This window comes from Castor canadensis, chromosome 6 (genome assembly GCF_047511655.1).
Source record: "Castor canadensis chromosome 6, mCasCan1.hap1v2, whole genome shotgun sequence".
Classification (NCBI taxonomy): Eukaryota; Metazoa; Chordata; class Mammalia; order Rodentia; family Castoridae; genus Castor; species Castor canadensis.
In genome coordinates this window covers 79,990,146-80,014,555 of record NC_133391.1, presented here as the reverse complement: position 1 = coordinate 80,014,555, position 24,410 = coordinate 79,990,146, and the positions used below count along the sequence as shown (strand labels likewise).

Sequence of the window (24,410 nt, the reverse complement as noted above, 5' to 3'; positions counted from 1 at the left end):
CCATCCCTGCAAAGTAGATATTTTTTCAACCCTATTTTCAGATGAGGAAACTAAGATTCAGATATTCTAAGCAACTTGATCAAGGCCACCCAGCTCAAAGAAGAACTGCAGACAGAACTGTAGGTTCACCATCATAGTATTTGTCTAACTGCCTCTCCAAGACCTAAGGGTTAAAGAGAGAAGGCCCTGACTTTGCCATACTATCCTTTGTACCCTCACTAGGCATAAAACACTTGTACCAGAACATCTAAAACTACCACTTTCTCTCTCTCTCTCTCCTCTCCCTCTCCCTCTCTCTCTCTCTCTTCTTGTTTCTGCATCCTCTGTAAGACTATAAGATACTACAAGGTAGGTGTCATGTCCTTCTTACTCCCCAGCAAGAGAGTATGACACAGTGGTTAAGAGCTGGGACGCAGAACCAGACAAAACTATTTGAATTCTGACTCTCACATTTATTTGTTGTTTGGCTAAGCCATTTCTTCTCTCTGAAACTCAGTTTTGTCTACAAAAATGAGGACAGTTATAGCATCTGCCCTCAAAGTATGCCTGGCAGACTCAATGCTCAATACATGTGAGCTATTACCTATATCTCTGGCTATAAGTACAGTGCCTGGCACAAAGTAGGATCTCAGAAAATGCCCAGGGAGCAGACACCCCACTGAATCTAGATGTGATAACAAGTGCACAGGCACAAAGTCCTGGACCTGGAATTCAGGGATCCTAGACCCCAGGACAAACTTCTGAGTACTCTACCCAGAACCAACAGAAGCTGCCAGCAAACAGCTTCCCTCTGCTTGCTTGAGAACAGCTGATGCTGAATCCACACTCAAATGCTTTCTGTGCCTCTGTAAGGTGAGGCAGATCCCAAAATAAACCAGAAGAAAGACAAAGGAAAAACACTTCCAGGAACAAGTGACTCCCAGTGAGGATCGTGACAGTAATAACAGAGGCAGGCAGACTTCAGGTAAGAGAACTGTACTTGCTCCAGGGCTGCATGGCTAGGGTCCTATTCCCACCTGATGTGGTGGGAAGGCCCACACATTCATAGGCTGATCATCTCTGTGTGCCAGGCTGCAGCAGGCAGTCTGGAAATTCACTTTCAAATGAGCCCAGCCCACAACCAAAATAGCCCTTGTATCCTAGTACCCTTGCCTTTGAGGCCTAAGGAAATCAGAGCTGTAGAGACCTGGAGAGACAGAAGATACTTCTGACAGAAGGAAAGAAATGGGAGACCAAGACTGGGGTCAATAATTGCCAAAATAAACTTGTTAATGTCTTAAAAATCCTCAAAGAGACTCTATCATCTTTCTGTGCTCTGCCTCTGACTCTCAAGCAGGAAATACTGTAATAATCCTTCTGCATATGCTTAACACTGCTCCCCTAAAAATCGCTACTGAAGGAGAGAGGAAGAACTTTTCATGATTATGAAAGTCTCTCCTTTACATCCTAAGTGCCCTTCCCCAAGTAAGACCAGAGGGACAGAAAGGCCACATGCTCGTACACCCTCACTTGACATCCAACTCAACTATGGAGTTGAAGAAGACGTGCAAGTGGAGTATTTACCACTGAAACCAGAATAGCTGTATGTTGAGTGATGCCTTCATGGCAGGAGTCCGGCAGAGGGCTTTGCATCTATTGTCTCACTACACACAACATCCTGTGCAGCAGGCTGACCAGACATTTCCCCCATATCACCAATGGGGAAACCAAAGAGCAAAAGGATTCAGTGAATTGCCCAAGATTCCCTGAGTAGCAAAATTATTCAATTTGAATTCAGGACAGGCCTACTTCTAAAGTCTGTGCTCTTTACCACTAAACTATACTATTTCCTCGTTTACCTACTTATCAAAGAAGTTCCCAGGACTGGTTAAATATCTTTAACTTTATGTAGATGTGTTGGAAACTCCCTGGCAGCATTCAGAATATTGTGAATCAAATATTATATGCTGATTGAATGCAGGTGCCAGCTATTTACACAAATCACTAAAAGGTCAATTTTCTAACAATTTACATACAAAACAATCAATATTGTACTGGAGCTTAAGAATGGCTTGTCTGACTTCATAGTAGAATCCCACATCAGACACTGAGGCCACAACATGCCTAACCCCCCTCACCAGTTGTGCCTTGCAGGTAACATGTAGGTGGAAAATGCCCTTTCATGGACTGGGTAGGCTTTGCCTTCTGAACTATAGGGCTGCAGTGTGCTCAAATGCAACACACTAGCTGTTGGGGCAGCTTCAAGAGAATTTTGTGCAGAAGAGTTTACAAAAAGCTCTTGATAAACTATATGGTAGAAGGTGAAGTCAACAGAGTATCAAGTTAAATGTAGAAATCTGTGGTTCACTCCAGTTCTCTGAAAGGCTCTTAGAGCCCACACACCACCCTTGTCTACAGGCTCTGGCTCTTCCTCCCCAAGGATACTCAGAGAAGCTGTTTCCTTTAGGCATCATCAGTAGTTCCACTGCTCAGAAGGCTGGGCAAGCACCCAGGATCAAAACCAGCCAACTTGTTCTGTCTACAGTATTCAATAAGGCCTTGAAGGGAGCTACTAAGTCATAGGAAGGGATAAAGTGGAAGTAGAGGCCACAGGACATCTGCCTCCATTTGCTCCTGGAACTTATCTGGTCAAAAGTGGTATAAGCAACATAAAGCCAGTAGATATAGCCCACAGCTTCTATTCCATATCCTTGATAGCCCCCCTAGTTTTAGTCCTCAAAGACCAAGAGAATCAGTTCTAAGGGAAGGTGGAAGAGGACAGCCAGAACCTAGTATCTGCTGAACCTAATATCTCTGTTCCTAAACCTCCTTCTGCCCAACACCATTAGATCCCACTTGGCTTCTTTGGTGCTTCATCACTCTTCTGTGGCAGCAACTACCTGTTATGCAAGCCCAGCAGGAGTGATACTGCTACCAGAAAGCTGACTGGCACAGCAAATGTTATCCCCGCCAACACATCAGCAATGGGAGCAGTGAGGACATGATGATGAATATCAGCAAGGAGCTGATGAAACTATACGATGGCAGCTGCCAGAGCTTGCCATCTACCTTGCCACAGTGCAGAATGCAAACAGCCTACTCCAGAGAATAGTCCCAAGTGTCAGCACAGTGGGCTCCAGCCAAGGATAGCTGGGACTGAGAAGAAGAGGAAGGAGAGCAGTTCCAGGATTTGAAGTCAATGATATAGGACAAATTAGCTGAATGACATAGGACAAGTTATCTAACCTCTCTGAGCCTCAATATTTTCACCAGAAAATTAAAATAATAATAATAATTCCTATTACTATGAAGCTTGAACAAGATTATGCACATTAAACAGCTAACATAGTGCCAAAATATGTTAAACATACCACACTTGCTAGCTATTTTCATTATTATTTTAAGCTCTGGGCTGAGGTTCATGACAGGGTTAGAGCATCTGAGGATGTCCCATTTAAAATCCAGGCCAGGGCCAGCCCCTTTCGTTTTGGCACAGGTTCCTTTAACAACAGAACATGCCTGCCCTGCACCAGTGCTCAAGACTCTCCCATTAACAACATTTCAGCAGCACTGAGCCAAGCAACAGAGCCCAAAATAGCATTCGCAGAGTGAGGCACATGTAACTGCCTCTCCTGTGCTTCAGAAGTGCAAGGAAAGAAAGTTTTCAGTCACTTGCTCAGAAAGCACAACCACCTACCACCTGCCTTCCTTTCAGGGCACTCAAGTGCCACAATCTCTGTTCTGCTGGAAAATGAAGGTCCCTAAGCCCTATAGCAGCAGCAACTACTACTCTGATGAACCACACTCTTCACTTCAGCAGGCAAGGAATCGAATGCTCCTTCAAAGCAGCCCTGTGGGAACAAAGGACATATGCAGTATAAATTCAGTGTGTTTTGAGGGGACAGAGCTGGGCCTGGTACCTGGTTGAAGAGCCTGCCACTCCTGAGTTGGGTAAAGCACCTCCAGGACTTCGGGGTCCAGCTCCTCCTCTGCTTTAGTTTCCTTTCTCTCTGATTCTTTGGTGCTACTCTTCTCTATGTTGGTCAGTGCAAACTCATTCTGAGAAAAGAAAATACAGTAACCCACTTCTACGAGGCTCCAGGCAAACAGAAAGAAACAGCTTGAGATGGCACACTCTTCCTCCATGTCCCTCTCCCTTCCTCAGACACACGTGAACACTTGTAATTCCCTTCACAAGGTCAGCTTCAGGACCAGCATGTGTGAGGCAATATGGTTAAATGAGCACAGCATGCTGTATTATATAAACAGGACTTTTGCAAATACACAAGTAACAACACCAGAGTTCACATTATCTTTCTATTGTTCTTGTTTGTTTTTTGGTTTTGGTTTTGGTTTTGTGGCAGTACTGGAGTTTGAACTTAGGACACTGCACTTCCTAGTCAAGTGCTCTACAACTTCAGCCACACATCTAGTCCTAGATTCCACACTATCTTGAGGAAGTTAAAGAACACAATGGAGAGAAGTATGGGCAAATAAGAGGTTTTTTTGCTTTTGTTTGACATACTACTATACTGTGTAATATTTAAAACCTATACATATTGCTTTCACAAGAAAAAAAAGACATTTATAAAAGTAAACACACACATCAACAGGAAGAGTATGCCTCAAATGGCCAACACAGATATACAAAAGCAGGCATCTGAGTCTCAACTCAGCAGCCCTGGCAATTCCCTTGGGGGCCTAAATAGGGCACAAATGACCTCTTGGGACATTCCAAACTATGGAGTAAGAGCTGCAAGTGGAAAAGTGAGAGTCCAGCTGACTGAGGAAGAAGATGCCCAAATTGGACATCAATCCCAAAACTTACTTCCTTCCACCCCATGGAGAACATGAGATTAATGAGATGGAGTCTATGGAACACTCTGAGCTCAGGAGACACACATGCAAGATAAATACAAAGTATTATTTATTTTGCTTCTTGTTGGCCTCCCTCCTACTCCATTTCTAAATGAGTTCTTGCATAAAAGCAGTTAAGGCCTCAGGAAATTGGAAGGAGAGAATTCCAAGAGCTCCAGAAAATTACATTTGAGAGAGCAAAGAAGAACCCACACTAACACACAGAGAGGTTGTTTCAGCCTTTCTACCTTCTGTGTCATAACTTTTCCTCCACTTCCCAATTCCTCCCCTAATAGGTGTATTTCTTAGGATCTTCCATTGGCCTAAACCTGTACTTTACATAGATCTCATTATGTCTCTCAACAATTCTAATGTTGCCCAGGAGATGTTATATGCATGCATCTCTTCAAGTAATGTCTTAGCTCCACAAAGGGACTCCTACTTAAGTGGACCCTAAGAGTCTGATCTTTAACTGCCAGAGGAAATGTTAAGGAGGTATTAAAGTGCTAGTGATTGTGGAGAGCAGAATATGAGAAGCCTGTGAGAACTGGACATAAACAAGAAGAGATGCAGCTCAGCTGCTTTTCCTAAGATGTTTATCTACAGGCTGAGATTGGCACAGCCCCAGCTGCAGAAGAGGAAAATGCAGAACAGTTGCTTTTCCTAAGTTGTTCATGTTCAGAGAAGCAGGAATGCAGGTTTCTTCTATTACAATGTCGCATCTCTCCCCAGAACTGCTGTTTCACCCTGTTTACCACTGGAAATAAAAGACTCACTGAAGGAAGACACGAGGTTGTTTGCTTTGGGCTTTTTGCTTTTGGCTTTTGCTATGGGCTTTTGCTTTTGGCTTTTGAGCTTTTGGATGAAGGGAGGCTTTTTGATGTGGGAAGCTTTGGAAAGGAAAAGGATTGCTGAGGAAAAAGGATTTCTGAAGGGGAAAGGATTGCTGAAGGAGAATTGCTAAAGAGGTGTTGATAGAAAGTCTGCACCAAAAAATTTATACATAGGCTTTAAAAAGCTAAGCTAAAGAAAAGCTAAAGAGAACATGGGACAGTGCAAGTCTGAGCACCGAGGCTTTAAGAAAGCTAAAGAGAGAACATGGGACAGTTCAAGTTTGGGGGCAAAGACTTTAAGAGAGATTATGCTAAAGAACAGCTAAGAGAGATTCCAAGATGGCGGCTAGAGGTAGGAAGCAGAAAGCGAGCCGCCTATAGTGAAATCTTGGAGAGACGCTGGAGACACACTTTGCAGGCATAATCACCGAGAAAAGGCATAACTTTGACCCCTCCACATCTCCAGCCGGTGCAGAGAATCTCCACTTCACGTTAAACGGAGAAACGACGAGGGGCCCCAGGGCTGCCAGTGGCCGGCGCCCATACGGCTTGGGAAGACGTGGACCAGGTGAGCTTCGTGGTACCGCGGTTCTCCCACAGACAAGCCTAGGCCAGAGCAGCATAGCCCCCTGGACAGACTGACCTCCACCCAGGGAAAAAAGAGAAACTGAGTAATAAGCAGTAAGAACAGTTAAGACACGCTGGAAAGAGGGTGGGGCGCCCTGAGCACTGAAGATTGGGGGAAGGGAATCCTTCCCGGGACTGTAAATAAATGAGCCAGGCGGGCCGGAGAGCCTCTGGTGGGAGCGGGGCTCACGCCCAGCAACCAGGAGTGGGGAAGCTTGTGAGGAGGGAAGACCCACTTCCCATGTGAACTGTAAACAGACATGGCAGCTGGCAGGAGCAGCAGCACCGCCCAGTAAGCAGGAGCAGGAAAGCTTCTGAAAGTGGCAGTGGGAGGAAAACTTCAGAGGAGAGGGGGAAGACCCACCTCCCACAAGAACTGTAAATAAACACGCAGGCCTGACAACGCAGGGCAGTGTCACCTTTCCCAGTGCTTGGAAAGGGGAAAGCCTGTAGCAGAGGCTCCTGCACAGGAGAACTGAGCAAACAAAGCCTATGCGACCAGGTGAGTGCCAAGCTCACCCCAGAGATCTGCATAAATAACACCGCCAGCTACAGGCTGAGAGCAGCAGGCAGGCAAGCCACAGTTGCAGATACCACTCTCAGAACTGTCTCCAGACGCTTTTTTTTTTCTTTTTCTCCCTACCTTTGATGAGAGAACAACCGAATTACACCTGCAAGCCAAAAAACTTACTGAAACTGTATTGCATTTGAACTGGGGACACTTGGTGGGGCTTTTGTGTGTGTGTGTGTGTGTGTGTGTGTGTGTGTGTGTGTGTAGTTTTGTTCTACTTTATGCGTCCCCTTTGATGAGACAACTACAGAACAACATCTGAGGCACCAACTCCAGCACTAGAGATTGAGACGGACACCCAAATTATTAAGACTGAAACCGCATTGCATATAAACTTGGAAGTTTTTTGGGTTTTTTTGTTTGTTTGTTTGTTTGTTTGTTTAATTTTCTATTTTCCATTTTATTTTAATTCATTTTTATATATAGCTATTTCTTTCATTTACTTATTTTTTATTTTTTTTTTATCTTTGATTTTCAGTCCTCTCTCTGTCTCTCTAATGTCTGTTCAGCTTACTGTCGATTAGTACACTAACACTCCCTGTTTATACCTTTGAAACTCTCTTGTCTGAAACCTTGTTCTGCTTTCTCCCTCTTATCTGTATATTTGTTTTCCCCTTTTCTTTAACTTCTTGCTTTCCATCTCAGCTCACTCTTCCATTCTAAATATTACCATTGTTATTATTACAAGCTAGAAAATACTTAATTACACACAGTACAGGGACAGTAACAACACCAAGGACAATGACGGGAAGACAGAAAAAACAGGGAAACCAGTTTCCCCACAGCAAAAAATTAGTACAGGAACCAGAGGGGAATGAAGAGAACAGAAACTCAGATCCAGACTCCAACAAAATGAAGATAAACTATGCTAAAGGACCCAATGAAGCCCACAAGAATAATTTAAAAGAAGACATACTACAAGTACTCAATGAGAATTTTATAGAGATGATACTGGATAGGGTCAAACAAAATGTACAGGAGACACTCAAGAAATTCCAAGACAATAAAAATAGAGAATTTGACAAAGCAAAAGAAGAAATAAAGGAAACCATAGAAGCACTGTATAAATACCAAAGTGAAAGAGAGAACACAATGAATAAATGGATAAATGAACTCAGGACAAAAATAGACAACAATAAAGAAGAAAACTGCCAGGATATGGAAAACCTCAGAAAAAAGAACGAAACAGAACTGCAAAACAAAACGGAAGGCCAATCCAGCAGAATAGAACAAACAGAAGATAGAATCTCAGAACTTGAAGATGAAATGGTAATTAAAGGAAAAACTGAAGAACTATTAATTAAACAACTCAAGACCTGTGAAAAGAAAATGCAAGAACTCACTGACTCCATCAAAAGACCAAACTTGAGAATCATGGGCATCGAAGAAGGAGAAGAGGTGCAAGCGAAGGGAATGCGTAATATATTCAACAAAATAATAATGGAAAATTTCCCAAATCTAGAGAAAGATATTCCCATACAGATGCAAGAGGCCTCCAGGACACCAAACAGACCAGATCAAAATAGAACTACTCCACGACATATCATCATTAAAACAACAAGTTCAGAAACTAAGGAAAGAATATTGAAGGCTGTAAGAGAGAAAAAACAAGTAACATACAAAGGTAAACCCATCAAAATCACAGCAGACTTCTCAACAGAAACATTAAAAGCAAGAAGAGCGTGGGGTGAGATCTTCCGGGCACTGAATGAAAATAACTTCAACCCCAGGATACTCTACCCAGCAAAGCTATCATTCAAAATAGATGGAGCAATAAAAGTCTTCCATGATAAGCAGAAACTAAAACAATATGTGACCACAAAGCCAGCATTACAAAAGATTCTGCAAGGGATCCTGCACACAGAAAGTGACACCCAACTTAACCATGAAAAGGCAGGCAGCACCAAACCACAGGATAAGAAAAAGCAAGACAGTAGAGAGTAACATCAAGTTAGGTACACACAATCAAACCTTCAAACAACTAAGACAACTAAATGGCAGGAATCACCACATACCTATCAGTACTAACGCTTAATGTTAATGGACTTAATTCACCCATCAAAAGACACCATTTGACAAAATGGATTAAAAAAGAAGATCCAACAATTTGTTGCTTACAGGAGACTCATCTCACCAACAGAAATAAGTATATGCTTAGGATGAAAGGCTGGAAGAAGATTTACCAAGCCAATGGCCCCCGAAAACAAGCAGGAGTAGCAATACTTATCTCTGACAAAGTAGACTTCAAACCTACATTGATCAAACGAGATAAAGAAGGACATTCCATACTAATAAAAGGGGAAATAGACCAAAAGGAAATAATAATCATCAATCTGTACGCACCCAATGTCAACACACCCAATTTCATCAAACATACCCTGAAAGACCTAAAAGCATATATAAACGCCAACACAGTGGTTGTGGGAGACTTTAACACTCCATTATCATCAATAGATAGGTCATCCAAACAAAAAAATCAATAAAGAAATCCAAGATCTAAAATATGCAATAGATCAAGTGGACCTAGTAGATGTCTACAGAACATTTCATCCAACCTCTACACAATATACATTCTTCTCAGCAGCCCATGGAACCTTCTCCAAAATAGATCATATCCTAGGGCACAAAGCAAGCCTCAGCAAATATAAGAAAATAGAAATAATACCGTGCATACTATCTGACCACAATGCAGTAAAAGTAGAACTCAACAACAAAAGTAAAGACAAAAAACATGCAAACAGCTGGAAACTAAATAACTCATTACTTAATGAAGAGTGGATCATCGATGCAATAAAAGAGGAAATTAAAAAGTTCCTGGAAGTCAATGAAAATGAAAACACAACCTACTGGAACCTATGGGACATAGCTAAGGCAGTCTTGAGAGGAAAGTTTATAGCCATGAGTGCATATATTAAAAAGATTGAAAGATCCCAAATCAATGACCTAATGATACATCTCAAACTCCTAGAAAAACAAGACCAAGCAAACCCCAAAACAAATAGAAGGAGAGAAATAATAAAAATAAGAGCTGAAATCAATGAAATAGAAACCAAAAAAACCATACAAAGAATTCATGAAACAAAAAGTTGGTTCTTTGAAAAAAATAAACAAGATCGATAGACCCCTGGCAAACCTGACTAAAATGAGGAGAGAAAAAACCCAAATTAGTAGAATTAGGAATGCAAATGGGGAGATAACAACAAACACCATGGAAGTCCAGGAAATCATCAGAGACTACTTCCAGAACCTATATTCAAATAAATTTGAAAATCTAAAAGAAATGGACAGATTTCTAGATACATATGATCATCCAAAACTGAACCAAGAGGAAATTAATCACCTGAATAGACCTATAACACAAAATGAAATTGAAGCAGCAATCAAGAGTCTCCCCAAAAAGAAAAGTCCAGGACCTGATGGAGTCTCTGCTGAATTCTATCAGACCTTTAAAGAAGAACTGATACCAACCCTCCTTAAACTGTTCCACAAAATAGAAAGGGAAGGAAAACTGCCAAACACATTTTATGAAGCCAGTATTACACTTATCCCAAAACCAGGCAAAGACACCTCCAAAAAGGAGAACTATAGGCCAATCTCCTTAATGAACATTGATGCAAAAATCCTCAACAAAATAATGGCAAACCGAATTCAGCAACACATCAAAAAGATTATTCACCACGACCAAGTAGGCTTCATCCCAGGGATGCAGGGGTGCTTCAACATATGAAAATCAATAAATGTAATAAACCACATTAACAGAAGCAAAGACAAAAACCACTTGATCATCTCAATAGATGCAGAAAAAGCCTTTGATAAGATCCAACATCATTTCATGATAAAAGCTCTAAGAAAACTAGGAATAGAAGGAAAGTTCCTCAACATTATAAAAGCAATATATGACAAACCTACAGCCAGCATTATACTTAACGGAGAAAAATTAAAACCATTCCCTCTAAAATCAGAAACCAGACAAGGATGCCCACTATCTCCACTCCTATCCAACATAGTACTGGAATTCCTAGCCAGAGCAATTAGGCAAGAAGAAGGAATAAAAGGAATACAAATAGGTAAAGAAACTGTCAAAATATCCCTATTTGCAGACGACATGATCCTATACCTTAAAGACCCAAAAAACTCTACTCAGAAGCTTCTAGACATCATCAATAGCTATAGCAAGGTAGCAGGATATAAAATCAACATAGAAAAATCATTAGCATTTCTATACACTAACAACAAGCAAACTGAAAAAGAAAGTATGAAAACAATTCCATTTACAATAGCCTCAAAAAAAATCAAATACCTAGGTGTAAATCTAACAAAAGATGTGAAAGACCTCTACAAGGAAAACTATACACTTCCGAAGAAAGAGATTGTGGAAGACTATAGAAAGTGGAGAGATCTCCCATGCTCATGGATTGGTAGAATCAACATAGTAAAAATGTCTATACTCCCAAAAGTAATCTACATGTTTAATGCAATTACCATCAAAATTCCAATGACATTCATTAAAGAGACTGAAAAATCTACTGTGAAATTTATATGGAAACACAAGAGGCCACGAATAGCCAAGGCAATACTCAGTCAAAAGAACAATGCTGGAGGCATCACGATACCTGACTTCAAACTATATTACAAAGCAATAACAATAAAAACAGCATGGTACTGGCACAAAAACAGACATGAAGACCAGTGGAACAGAATAGAGGATCCAGATATGAAGCCACACAACTATAAGCAACCTATCTTTGACAAAGGAGCTAAAAATATACAATGGAGAAATAGCAGCCTCTTCAACAAAAACTGCTGGAAAAACTGGTTAGCAGTCTGCAAAAAACTGAAACTAGATCCATGTATATCACCCTATACCAAGATTAACTCAAAATGGATCAAGGATCTTAATATCAGACCACAAACTCTTAAGTTGATACAAGAAAGAGTAGGAAATATTCTGGAGTTAGTAGGTATAGGTAAAAACTTAATGAAACCCCAGCAGCACAGCAACTAAGAGATAGCATAGATACATGGGACCTCATAAAACTAAAAAGCTTCTGTTCATCAAAAGAAATGGTCTCTAAACTGAAGAGAACACCCACAGAGTGGGAGAAAATATTTGCCAATTATACATCAGACAAAGGACTGGTAACCAGAATATATAGGGAACTTAAAAAACTAAATTCTCCCAAAACTAATGAACCAATAAAGAAATGGGCAAGTGAACTAAACAGAACTTTCTCAAAAGAAGAAATACAAATGGCCAGAAAACACATGAAAAAATGCTCACCATCTCTAGCAATAAAGGAAATGCAAATTAAAACCACACTAAGATTCCACCTCACCCCTGTTAGAATAGCCATCATCAGCAACACCACCAACAACAGGTGTTGGCGAGGATGCGGGGGAAAAAGGAACCCTCTTACACTGTTGGTGGGAATGTAGACTAGTACAACCACTCTGGAAAAAAATTTGGAGGCTACTTAAAAAGCTGGACATCGATCTACCTTTTGATCCAGCAATACCACTCTTGGGGATATACCCAAAAGACTGTTACTCCAGAGGCACCTGCACATCCATGTTTATTGCGGCACTATTCACAATAGCCAAGTTATGGAAACAGCCAAGATGTCCCAGCACTGATGAATGGATTAAGAAAATGTGGTATCTATACACAATGGAATTCTATGCAGCCATGAAGAAGAACGAGATGTTATCATTCGCTGGTAAATGGATGGAATTGGAGAACATCATTCTGAGTGAGGTTAGCCTGGCTCAAAAAACCAAAAATCGTATGTTCTCCCTCATATGTGGACATTAGGTCAAGGGCAAACACAACAAGGGGACTGGACTATGAGCACATGATAAAAGCGAGAGCACACAAGGGAGGGGTGAGGATAGGTAAGACACCTAAAAAACTAGCTAGCATTTGTTGCCCTTAACGCAGAGAAACGAAAGCAGATACCTTAAAGCAACTGAGGCCAATAGGAAAAGGGGAACAGGTACTAGAGAAAAGGTTAGATCAAAAAGAATTAACCTAGAAGGTAACACCCACGCAGAGGAAATCAATGTGAGTCAATGCCCTGTATAGCTATCCTTATCTCAACCAGCAAAAACCCTTGTGCCTTCCTATTATTGCTTATACTCTCTCTACAACAAAATTAGAAATAAGGGCAAAATAGTTTCTGCTGGGTATTGAGGGGGGGGAGAGGGAGGGGGCGGAGTGGGTGGTAAGGGAGGGGGTGGGGGCAGGGGGGAGAAATGAACCAAGCCTTGTATGCACACATGAATAATAAAAGAAAAATGAAAAAAAAAAAGAACAGCTAAGAGAAAACATGGTACAGAATAAGTCTAAGAAAAGAGACTTTAAAGAACAGAACACTTTAAAAGCAAGGTTTTAAAGAAAGACTTTAGAATCAAGGTTTTAAAGAATTATAAAGGAGTAAGGCCTTAAAGAATAAAGAGTGAGAAAACAAGCAGAATAAATGAAAATAATAATAGAGAAAAGAAGCAATGAGGGTTGTGCGTCTTCACCTGAGCACCTAACACACTTGATCCTGCTTTCTGTCTGTGTGTCTATCCTGTGTCCTTTCTGCATCTCCTGTCACCAACCAGTTAGGCCCAGTTAGGTTCAGCAATAACAAGGGAGCAAGAGAAAAAAAAGCTCACTTCAAGTGAGCTCTCCTCACACAGAGCCCCCCAAGAATTTTCTTATTTTCAGGAGAAATAAAAGCAGGAAATTTAGGTGGCAGAAATTCACACCTTATTAAGGACTAGTAAGAAAATTATCTTAGGCAAAAGGACCCTCAAAAAATTATTTCACAATTAGTGAGAACACTGACTCCAGCACAGTGATAAAGAACTCAAGCTGTGTCTCAGATAACACGAAGTTCAAATCCCAGTTTCTTGTGACTCTGGAAAAGTGACTTAACTTTCTAAGCCTCGGTATCCACATTTATAAAGTGAAAATAACAATATCTAGCTTGTGTATTAGGAGAGGTACCTATTGTGAGCCACTAGTCCTGGGTACATGATAGCCACTGCTTATGAAGGTAGTCTAAGGTTTCAGGTCATATAAGTTTGTGCTGTGCCATCCACCTCATTCAGAAAGGTCAGGTTGGAGTAGTGGCCACCTATGTAGCCTTGTCCCTCAAGCTCTTTGTAACCCTTCAACTTGAAGTTTGCACAAAACAGAACTCAAAAGAAAACTACGGAGAAAAGAGAGGGTATGCTTTTGAGACTAAAGAAAAGACAGACTGTCAGGAAGACAGGTATCAAGGACTTCCAATGCCTGAGTTTTCTGAGGACAGGCACTGTGTCAGTCACTTTTACTACTCTATCCCCAATGCCTAGCTCAGGGCTTAGTTTGTAACTACATAAAGAATGAATAAAATAAATGAATGAATGAATAAATACCCCTTCCCACAGGCAGGTGTGTCTTTCAGGCCTTAGAATGAGGCAAGCCCAAAGTACCTGACTGCTGAAGGCAAGCACTAGCCTCACATTCATATTGAAGTCAACCTTGTCTGCTAAGTACCAGAAATTATATACTCTAGGATTCAGCCATGTTGTTCAGCCCTTGTCAGAAGTACTAGACCATAGGGTAAGGAGAACATTAATAAAATTCACCTCAAAGATATGTTAATCAAATGCTTCCAGGGTCCAAGCAAGAATGGATATAAATGAGAGAAGTGGGGCAGGTATAAACAACAGGGAGTGCCAGGACTGTGAAAAATGCAGCCCTCCTGCCTTGACTGTGGAAAGCAGCTGCTACTCAGCTGGCACACCACTGCCACCCAGGCATGCAACTTGAAGAGAAACAGAAATCTGAGTTTTTATGTGAAATGGTCTCATTTTTAGAATACTAAGAGGGAAAAACTAAATATCTAAGCTTTAAATTGCAACTTTTGCTTTAGTGTACTAATAGGTAACTCCTGGCTGGTGTGGCTATAAGCAGGGAACTAAATTCTCAAGAGAGACAGGAAGCCCTTCAAAATCCAGATGGGCTTATAACTGGGGTATGGGAAAGCAAGAGGAAGGGTTAAAGAGACCAATGTGTATCCAGCAACATGGCTTACTAGAGTTGCTTGACATGCAAGAAAGGACCAAAGCGATGAAAAAACACCAGCTATTTCACTAGTGTATTTGAGGCACAGTGCCAAAGTGTGGGGAGAGGGATGTGGTAGAGACATTGCAGAGCATGGAAATACAAGATGGCCTTATAAAGAAGTGAACTAAGTACATAGCATCTACTGTCCCATCTCTCAAAATCAACCCTGAACTGAGAGGGACTTTGCTTGGTGGGGAAAGAGCAAGGAGACAGACCCCTAGCAGTTACCACTCATGGCATGGACACCTGAGGCAAAAAAAAAAAAAAAAACTGTTAAGAAGTCTGCTGCCCTCATAGACCTTGAGTCCAGTTTGGGGAGCTGTCAGGTTACTATACCACTGAATTGCCATGGAGAAAAGCTTTGTCCACATTGTGCCTGACCACCCAGGTCCTGTTACACAATGTCATCTTGAGACTGCCCACCTATAGTCCTGTGAAGCAGCTGGGCACCTGCCCCCAGCATCTTAGCCAACCCAGCCCTAGAACCAGCCAGGCAGTCCTATCTACTCACAACTTCAGGAAGTAGCCTGACAGCCAGCACTGAGTGGTTTGGTCTGCTGAAGCCCCTAGGAAGAATTTAGTAGGCCCTGTCCATCCTCCTATAGCCACAAGAAGCAACTAGGTTGCACATTCTCAGAAGATCAGTCCACTGAAGCCTTGAGAAGCAAACAGGCAGCCTGCCCTGAGCAGGTAGGCCCTGGAGGCACTGCTACCCATACAGCCCTTTGACACATACAGGTACACTATCTGGACCCACTGCTGCAGGCCAGCCCCTGGGCAGCACTCAGATACTGAGGATACTCTGTTCCACTAACAGGCATGTTCGACACACCCACCTGAGACCACCATGGTGGTTCCTCCCACCAAATCTCCCACCCTTGTGCAATCTGTGGAAACTGACAGGAGCCATGCCTCTGTGGCCAGCCATGCCTCACACTTACAGGCCCACCAGAGTGGACCCAACCCCACATGGCCAGCAGAAAGTAACAGGTTTCCGACACCCATAGTCAAGTGTACTATCACCAAGAGATGCCAGTAAACCCAACCTACCTGAGTGAACTTAGGTACATTCCAAGAACCCCTACAGCCTAGGCTGCTAACTGATATGGATTATAGTTTAAAAAGCCACATGCACCAAAGTGCTCATCTCAAACCAAAACAAATGCAACCCTACCTAGTTGGTACCCTAGCACCCACTGCTTTATTTTTACTCAAAAGCTACCCTATAGCCAGACATTGTGAAGCACAGTTGTAATCCCAACACTTAAGAAGCTGAGGCATGAAAATCTCAAGTTCCAAGCCAGCCTGGGCTACAGAGGGAGACCCTGTCTCAAAAAAAACCACCACCACCAACAACAAAAATCTACCTTATAAGTTGGGAGGAGCAACTAAACTATCAGATACAAAATATGAACATGGAGAAACAAGAAGCATAAAAAAACAAGGTAACATGATGTCTCCAAAGTAACACACTAACTCTAGCAACAGATCACAAAACAAAAAACAAAATGAAACAAAAAAACACATTGCCTGAAAAGGAATTCAAAATAATTATTAAGAAAACTTTATGAGATATAAGAAAATAGACAGATAATTCAACAAAATTAGGAAGACAAAAGACAATTCATGATATGAATGAGAAATACACTAAAGAGAGATCATGAAAAAGAACCAAACAAAAATCATGCTGATAAACAATTCAGTAAGTGAAATAAAAAATACTGTTGAGAACTTCAATAGCACATTAAATCAAGCCAAAAGAATCTCTAAGTGTAAAGAATGATCTTTTGAATAACCTAGCCATATAAAAAAGGAGAATAAGGAGAAACTAAAAAGAATGAAGAAAGCCTATAAGACTCATAGGACACCATTAAGTAAGTAAACATTCACAAAGAAAATGGCATAGAAAATGTGTTCTATGAAATAATTACTAGAAACATTTCCAATCTTGGGAAAGAAACAGATATCAAGGTCTGGGAAGCTTAAAGAACCTTTAATAGACTCAACAAAAACAGATCCTGAATTCAATCCTCAGTACCAAGAAATCCATTTTACCAGTAAAAACACAATATAGGCTCAAAGTGAAGGAATGGGGGAAAATCTATATCTCTCCACATATTTATATATCATGCAAACAGAAACCAAAAGCTATCAGGAGTAGCTACACTTATATCAGATGAAATCAATATTAAGCCAAAAACTGTAAAAGGAAACAAAAAAGGTCACCATATAATAATAAAGTATCAATTCAAAATTAATTTTTAATAATTGTAAATGTATATGCACCCAATGCTGGAACATCTAATTATACAAAGCAAACACCATCAGATCTAAAAGGAGAGACAGACCATAATACAATAATAGTTAGGGACTTCAACACCCCACTTTCTCAAAGGCCAGCTCATCTAGACAAAAAAAAAAAAAAAATCATAAAAAAACACTGGAGTTGAATCATATCATAGACCAAACAGATGAACATAATTACAGAACATTTCATCCAATAGTTACAAAACATACATTCTTTTCAAAAGCACATGGAATATTCTTCAGGATAAACTATATGTCAAAGTCTCCAAAAAATTCAAAAAAAGTGAAATGATAGCATAGATCTTCTCTGACCACATGGAGTAAAACTAAAAATCATTAAGAAACTTTAGAAATTGTACAGACACATGGAAGTTAAAATATCATCCACCTAAATAACCAATGGGTCAATGAAGAAATCAAAAGAGAAATTCAGCCAGGAATGGTGGCTCACATCTATAATCCCAGCTACTTGCAGAGACTGGAAGGATTGAGGTTTGAGGCAGACTGGTAAAAAGTTAGCAAGATATTCATCTCAACAACACCAACAAAAAGCTAGGCACGGTCACACATGCCTGTCATTCCAACTATGCAGGAGGCATAAGTAAGAAGGAGACCCTATCTCAAAAAAATAAAGAAAGCAAAAAGGGATGGGGGGGATGGCTCAAGAGATAGAATGCCTAGCTAGCAAGCAGGAGGCCCTGAATTCAAACCTCAATACCATCAGAAAGAGAGAGAAAGAAGAGGGAGAACTTTTAAATGTCTTGAAATAAATGCAAATAAAAACAAAACATACCAAAAAAAAGTATTAAGAGGGAAATTTGTAGCAAAAAATGCCTGCCTCAAAAAAAAAAAAAAAACTTCAAACAAATAGTATAGCAATGCAACATAACACAAATAACAGGAAAAACAAGAGCAAACCAAACCCATAATAGTAGGAACAAAGAACAAACATCAGAGTAGAAATAAACAAAATATAGTTTAAAAAAAGCAAAGACAAAAAGACCAGTTAAACAAAGAGTTGGTTTTTTGAAAAAACAAAATTGGCAAATATTCAGTTGAATAATCATGAAAAAGAGAGAAAAGACACAAATAAATAAAATCAAAGATGAAAATGAAGACATTATAAATAGATACTATAAAAATACAAAGAATCATTAGGGTCTACTGCAGGACTATGCCAGCAAATTGGAAAACCCTGAAGAAGTGGATAAATTCTGGAGACATATAATCTATTAAAACTGAACATAAAGGCACAGAAAATCTGAATAGGCCAATAAAAAGTAATGAGATTGAATTGGTAATAAAATGTGTTCCAACAAAGAGAAACCCAAGAACAGATGGCTTCATTGCTGAATTTTACCAAACTTCCAAAGAACTAATGCCAACTCTCAAACTATTCCAAAGAATTGACAGGGACTGGTAGAGTGGCCCATATGGTAACATGCCTGCCTAGCAAGCGTGAGGCCCTGAGTTCAAGCCCCAATATCACCAAAAAAAACCAAATAAACAAACAAAAGAAGAATTGACAGGGATAGAACCCTTCCAAACTCATTCTACAAAGCCACCATTACCTTAAATACCAAAAGCAGACAAGGACACAACAAAAAAGTAAACTACACACCAATATCCCTGATGAACATAAATGTAAAATTTTTCAACAAAATATTGGAATCAAATCCAACAGCATATCAAAAAGATTATACACTATAATCAAGAAGGATTTATTCTAAAGATGCAAGGATAGTTCAATATATATAAATCATTAAACATAATTCACCACATCAACAAAATGAACAATAAAAATCGTATGATCATCTCAATAGATACAGTAAAGCATTAAATAAAATTCAACATCATTTCATTTCATGGAAAACCCTTGGCCTCCTAGTGCTTACAATAGGCTGTGTTCTTATACTGACTGTATAGAAAGAAAACAGAAAATAAACCTACCCCATATGTACTTCAACCAGGCCCTGGGCCTGGTCTGTATTATGAATAGAGAGACATGAGATAAATAAAAATTAAAAAAAAAAAAAAACTCTCAAGGCTGAGTATAGTGGTACACATCTATAATCCCAGCTATATGGCAGGCATAATTGGAGCATCATGACCAGAGGCCAGCACCAAACAAAAAGTGCAAGACCCTATCTAAAAAACAACTTAAGCACAAAGGGGTTAGGGGAGAGCGTGGCTCAAGTGGTAGAGCAGCTGCCTAGCAAGCTCAAGGCCCTGAGTTCAAACCCCAGTACAACCACCACAATCACCCCCAAAAAACTTCAAAAAATGAGGTATGGAAGGAACATACCTCAACATAGCAAAGACTATAGACAAATCGGCAACAGCATGGTGAAGGCAGAAAAGCCAAAATTATTTCCTCTCAAATCTGGAACAATACAGGAATGTCTACTTTCAGTCTTCTTCAGTGTCAAAGCAATAGGCAAAAGAAGAAATAAAGGACATCCAGCCAGGCATGGTGGTACATGTTTGTAATCCCACTACTGCGGAGGTGAAGGCAGCAGGATTGCAAGTTCAAGGCTAGCCTAAATTACATAAGAGTTTGAGACCAGCCTGAGCTATATAGTGAGACCCTGTCTAAAAAAACCAAGGGCTGGGGATATATATCAGTTAGCAGAAAATTTGCCTAGAAGTCCCTGGGTTCAATCTCTAGCACCACACAACAGAAACAAAAGGGAAGGAGGGAGGGAGGGAGGGAAGAAAAAGAAATAAAGAACATCAAGTACAAAGCAAGGAAGTCCAATTATCTTTTTTGCTATGACATTATTTTATATATGAAAAACCCAGACCAGGAGCTACATAAGAAGTACAAATAGTAAGATCTCAAGATCTCAATCCAGACTAGCCCAGGCATAAACATGAGTCCTTATTCAAAAAATAATGAAAGTACAAAGGACTAAGGGTTTGGCTCAAGTGGTAGAATGCCTGTTTGGGAAGTGCAAGACCCCAAGTTCAAACCACAGAACTGACAAAAAAAAACCCTGTTAGAACTGATAGTCGAATTCAATAAAGTTACAAGATATAAAATCAATAAACAAAAATCAGAAGCCTTTTTATATACCAACAACAAAATTTCTCAGAAAGAAAAGGCAATCCCATTTATAAGACTCACACACACACACACACACACACACACACACACACACTTACTTAGGAATAATCATAATTAAGGAAATGAAGAGGTTCTACAATGAAAATTACAAAACACTGATGAAAGAAACTGAAGAACACCACCCCTCAAAAATGGAAAGACATCCCCTATTCAGGAATTAGAAGATTTAATTAGTGTTAAAATGTCCATAATACTCAAAGTGAACTACAGATTCTACATTAATTCCTATCAAAATGACATTTTTTACAGAAATTTTTAAAAAATTGCTAAAATTTATATGGAACCACAAAGACCCCAAATAGCCTAAGCAATTCTGACCAAAAAGAATGAAGCTGGAGGCATTACAGAGTCTGACTTCAAAATATACTACAAAGCAATAGTAACAAAAACAGCATGGTGCTGGCATAAAAACAGACATATAGATAAATGAACCACAGTAACAAACCCAGAAATAAATCCATGTATTTACAGCCAATTGGTTTTTTTGTTGTTGTTGCTAACATGCAGGGTCTCACTATGCTGTCCAGGCTGGTCTTGAACTGGTGGGCTCAAGTGATACTCTTTCCTCTGGCTCCCAAATGGCTGGGACTTGACTACAGACACACACCGCTAGGCCAGCTCAGCCAACTGATTTTTGACAAAGGCATCAAGAAGATACACTACAGAAAGGACAGTCTCTTCAATAAATGCTGATGAGAAAACCAAATATCCATATGCAAAGCAAAAAACCAGACCCCTATCTCTCACTGTATACAAAAATCAACACAAAATGAATCAACAACTTAAATATAAGACCCAAAGCTATGGAACTACTAGAAGAAAACATATTGTAAATGCTCCAGGACATTGGTCTGGGCAAAGACTTTTTTGGATCTGATCCCAGAAGCACAAAAATTGACAAGTGGAATTGCATCAAACTCAAAAGCTTCTATGAAGCAAAGGAAGTAAGACTGAATAGAAAACCTAAAGAATGTGCGAAAATATTCAAGTCCCCAATAAGGGATTACTATCCAGAATATATAAGGAACTGATACAACTAAACAGAAAAATATAATCAAATTTAAAAATGGGCAAATGTGCCAGATGCCAATAGCTCATACTTGTAATTCTAGCTAACTTGGGAAGCTAAGATCAGGAAGATTTGTTGGCCAGCCCAGGCAAATACTTCACAATAACCCAACTCTAAAATAACCAGAGCAAAACAGACTAGATGTGTAGCTCAAGCAGTAGTATGTCTGCTCTGCAAGGCAAATTCTGAACTCATACCCCAGTCCCACAAAAAAATAGAAATAGAATTGACATTAGAGCTGACAATCTCACTACAGGATATATACATACAAATTAAATGAAATCAGAATATAAACTAGGGATGATGGTGCATGCCTGTAATCCCAGCACTCAGAGACAAAGGCAGAAGAGTTACAATTTCAACACCAGTCTGGGCTAAAGGATAAGTTCAAGGGAAGCAATCTATGTAACAAGACCCATTAGTAACTAGGTAAGTAAGAATGGAAGGAAACGGAAGAAATGCATCATTATGTCAAAGAAAGGACTACACTCATGTTTTTTGCAACACTATTCACAGTTGCTAAGAAACAGAATCAACCAGGTATCCTTCAATGGATGAATGGATAAAGAAAATATGGTATGCCGAATGTGGTGGTATACACCTGTAATCCTAGCTACCTTGAGATCTGAGGTCAGCCCTGAGCAAAAACTTGAGACCCTATCTGAAAAATAAACTAAAGCAAAAAGGGCTGGGAGTATGGTCCAAGTGGTCAAGTGCTTGCCTAGCAAGTGCAAGCCCCCAGTTCAAACCCCAGTACACATCCCCTGCAAAAAAAAGAGAAAGAAAATATACATACACTCAAAATATACATATATGCAATGGAATATTATTCAGCCACAAAAATGAGATTCTGTCATTTACAGCAACATGGATGGAACTGACTGGAGGACATAAAGTGAAGTAAGTCAGGCACAGAAAAGACAAATACTATACATGTGGTAACTATGGAAGATAAAAAGTTGATCTCATATAAGAGAATAGAGGTTACCAGGGTCTGAGAAGGGAAAAGAATGTAGAGATGATCATTAACGGGCACAGAGGTGCAGTTGTATAGGAGTCATACCTTCTAATGTTCTTTTATTCTTTTTTTTCCTGTAGTACTGGGGCTTGAACCCAGGGCCTACACCTTGAGCCACTCCACCAGCCCTTTTTTGTGAAGGGTTTTTTTCGAGATAGGGTCTCACAAACTATTTGCCTGGGTTGGCTTTGAATAGCAATCCTCCTGATCTCTGCCTCCTGAGTAGCTAGGATTTTAGGCCTGAGCCACCAGTGCCCAGCTTTCTAATATTCTTCAGTACAGTAGAATAACTATGGTCCACAACAATTAATCAAATATTTCAAAATAGCTAGTGGAGAATATTTCAAATGTTCCTAACAAAAGAAACGATAAATGTCTAAGGTTAGAGATATGGCAATTGCTCTGATATGATTATATATTGTATACATGTATTGAAATGTCACACTATCCCCATAAATATGTACAATTACCACTTGTCAATTAAAAATAAAAATACAGGGCTGGTTGCATGGCTTAAGTGGTAGAGCACCTGCCTAGCAATGCAAGCTCTGAGTTTAAATCTCAGCACCACCAAAAAAATACAATGAAAAAAACAAACTGGAAAAAAAAAACAAGAAAAAGAAAAAAACAAACTGACCAATGAACCACTGAGCCACTACATGCTTTAAACCATAGAGAGGCAAACGCTTTTGCAACAATTCTGTTACCACAAAAATGTTTTTTTGTACCTTCTCTTGGTATCATCTCTGAACAAGATTTAAGACACAAAACGAAATTCAGTTTTTAGTGGGGAGCAAAAATTAGTGCCCCCCTGTTCAACCAGCTCACTGTTCACCAGATCTGGTCCTGAGTGACTTCAAACATTTTGCCCAAGTTACATCTGGTTATCTTCACATGTCAAGGACTCATAAGCACTGAGAGTTGATGATATGAATATCATAGGCTGGACAGTCAGTTCAGAAAGGGAATTCCAGAAGATGCTTTGAGGAGCAGTATCACAAGGACTAGGTATAATGAACACAGCAGGTACCATTTATTAAGCTTTGACCATAGATGCCTTCCATGCCCCAATTCATGTGAGTCTCACTTGTGAAGGACATACTATCATTCTCATTTTACAGATGAGGATAGATACTGAGCCTGTTCAAAATCATACTCCTCAGAAAAAACAGAGCAGGGATTTAAGTTCAGGCCTGTATGGCTCTAAAGCCCATGTGTGAGTTCAGACTCACTTTTGTATTTCTTGGTCAAGTGTCTAATGGTTGCAACCTGGATGCTGAAGGAATGAAGCTAGGGCAATGAGATCACTTTCATGCATCTTCCAACACATCCATTTCTTCCCAAGCAATGACATCCATTGGTCAGTGAGAAACCAGAGAAAAAGACAAGCAAAACTAGTCTCTCAGGCCTGGGGATACAGGTCAGTGGTTTAAGTGTTTGCCTAGCATGCCTGGCTTCAGTCCCCATTACCAAGGTGGGCAAAAAAAAAAACCTAGCTTCTCTCAGCCCAGCAAAGAAAGACCAAGAGGTAAGAGGGGGAAGGCTACCTTTGGTCACCTCTGAAGTAAACTCCATGCTCTGTGTAATTTGGGGCAGCCTCTCTCCTGTTGTGGTATTTCCCAACTGGCTTCTCCATGCTAGATGATCAGCACGCTCTCCTCCTTACCACCATAACTCTAAATATCAATTTCCTCTCAAATGAATGACAAGAAATCCCAGCTAAGTTGTTATCCGATAACAGCTTACCAAGTCACACTTCCCTGTACTTGTATCTGAGTATGATATTCTTAAAAGCTAAAGCCTTCAAAATCCAAGAGAATGAATGAATCCTTATCATTGGTTGATAGACACCACTACAAAGACAGACTGCCAGGGCAACATTTTATGAGCCCACTTGACACAGTCCCAAGTTAAAACAGTG

The 24,410-nt window shown here is 40.1% G+C and overlaps 1 protein-coding gene and 1 non-coding gene across 5 annotated transcripts in view; one reads left to right on the top strand and one right to left on the bottom strand.

Annotated features, from left to right (window-relative positions):
* Sil1 (SIL1 nucleotide exchange factor) overlaps positions 1–24,410 on the bottom strand; it is a 269,870-nt gene that overhangs the window by 162,827 nt on the left and 82,633 nt on the right. For all 4 annotated transcript variants that reach the window (XR_012449050.1, XR_012449049.1, XR_012449048.1 and 1 more), the window contains one exon: positions 3,900–4,038. Coding sequence is in view for 1 of the 4 variants with exons in the window: in XM_074076917.1 (XP_073933018.1) it covers positions 3,900–4,038 (139 nt within the window). In the remaining 3 variants the exon portion in view is untranslated. The remainder of the gene's footprint in view (positions 1–3,899; positions 4,039–24,410) is intronic.
* On the top strand, positions 19,154–19,284 carry LOC141424528 (small nucleolar RNA SNORA51). Its single transcript, XR_012449439.1, has one exon. It is a non-coding gene; the product is annotated as a small nucleolar RNA SNORA51 (small nucleolar RNA).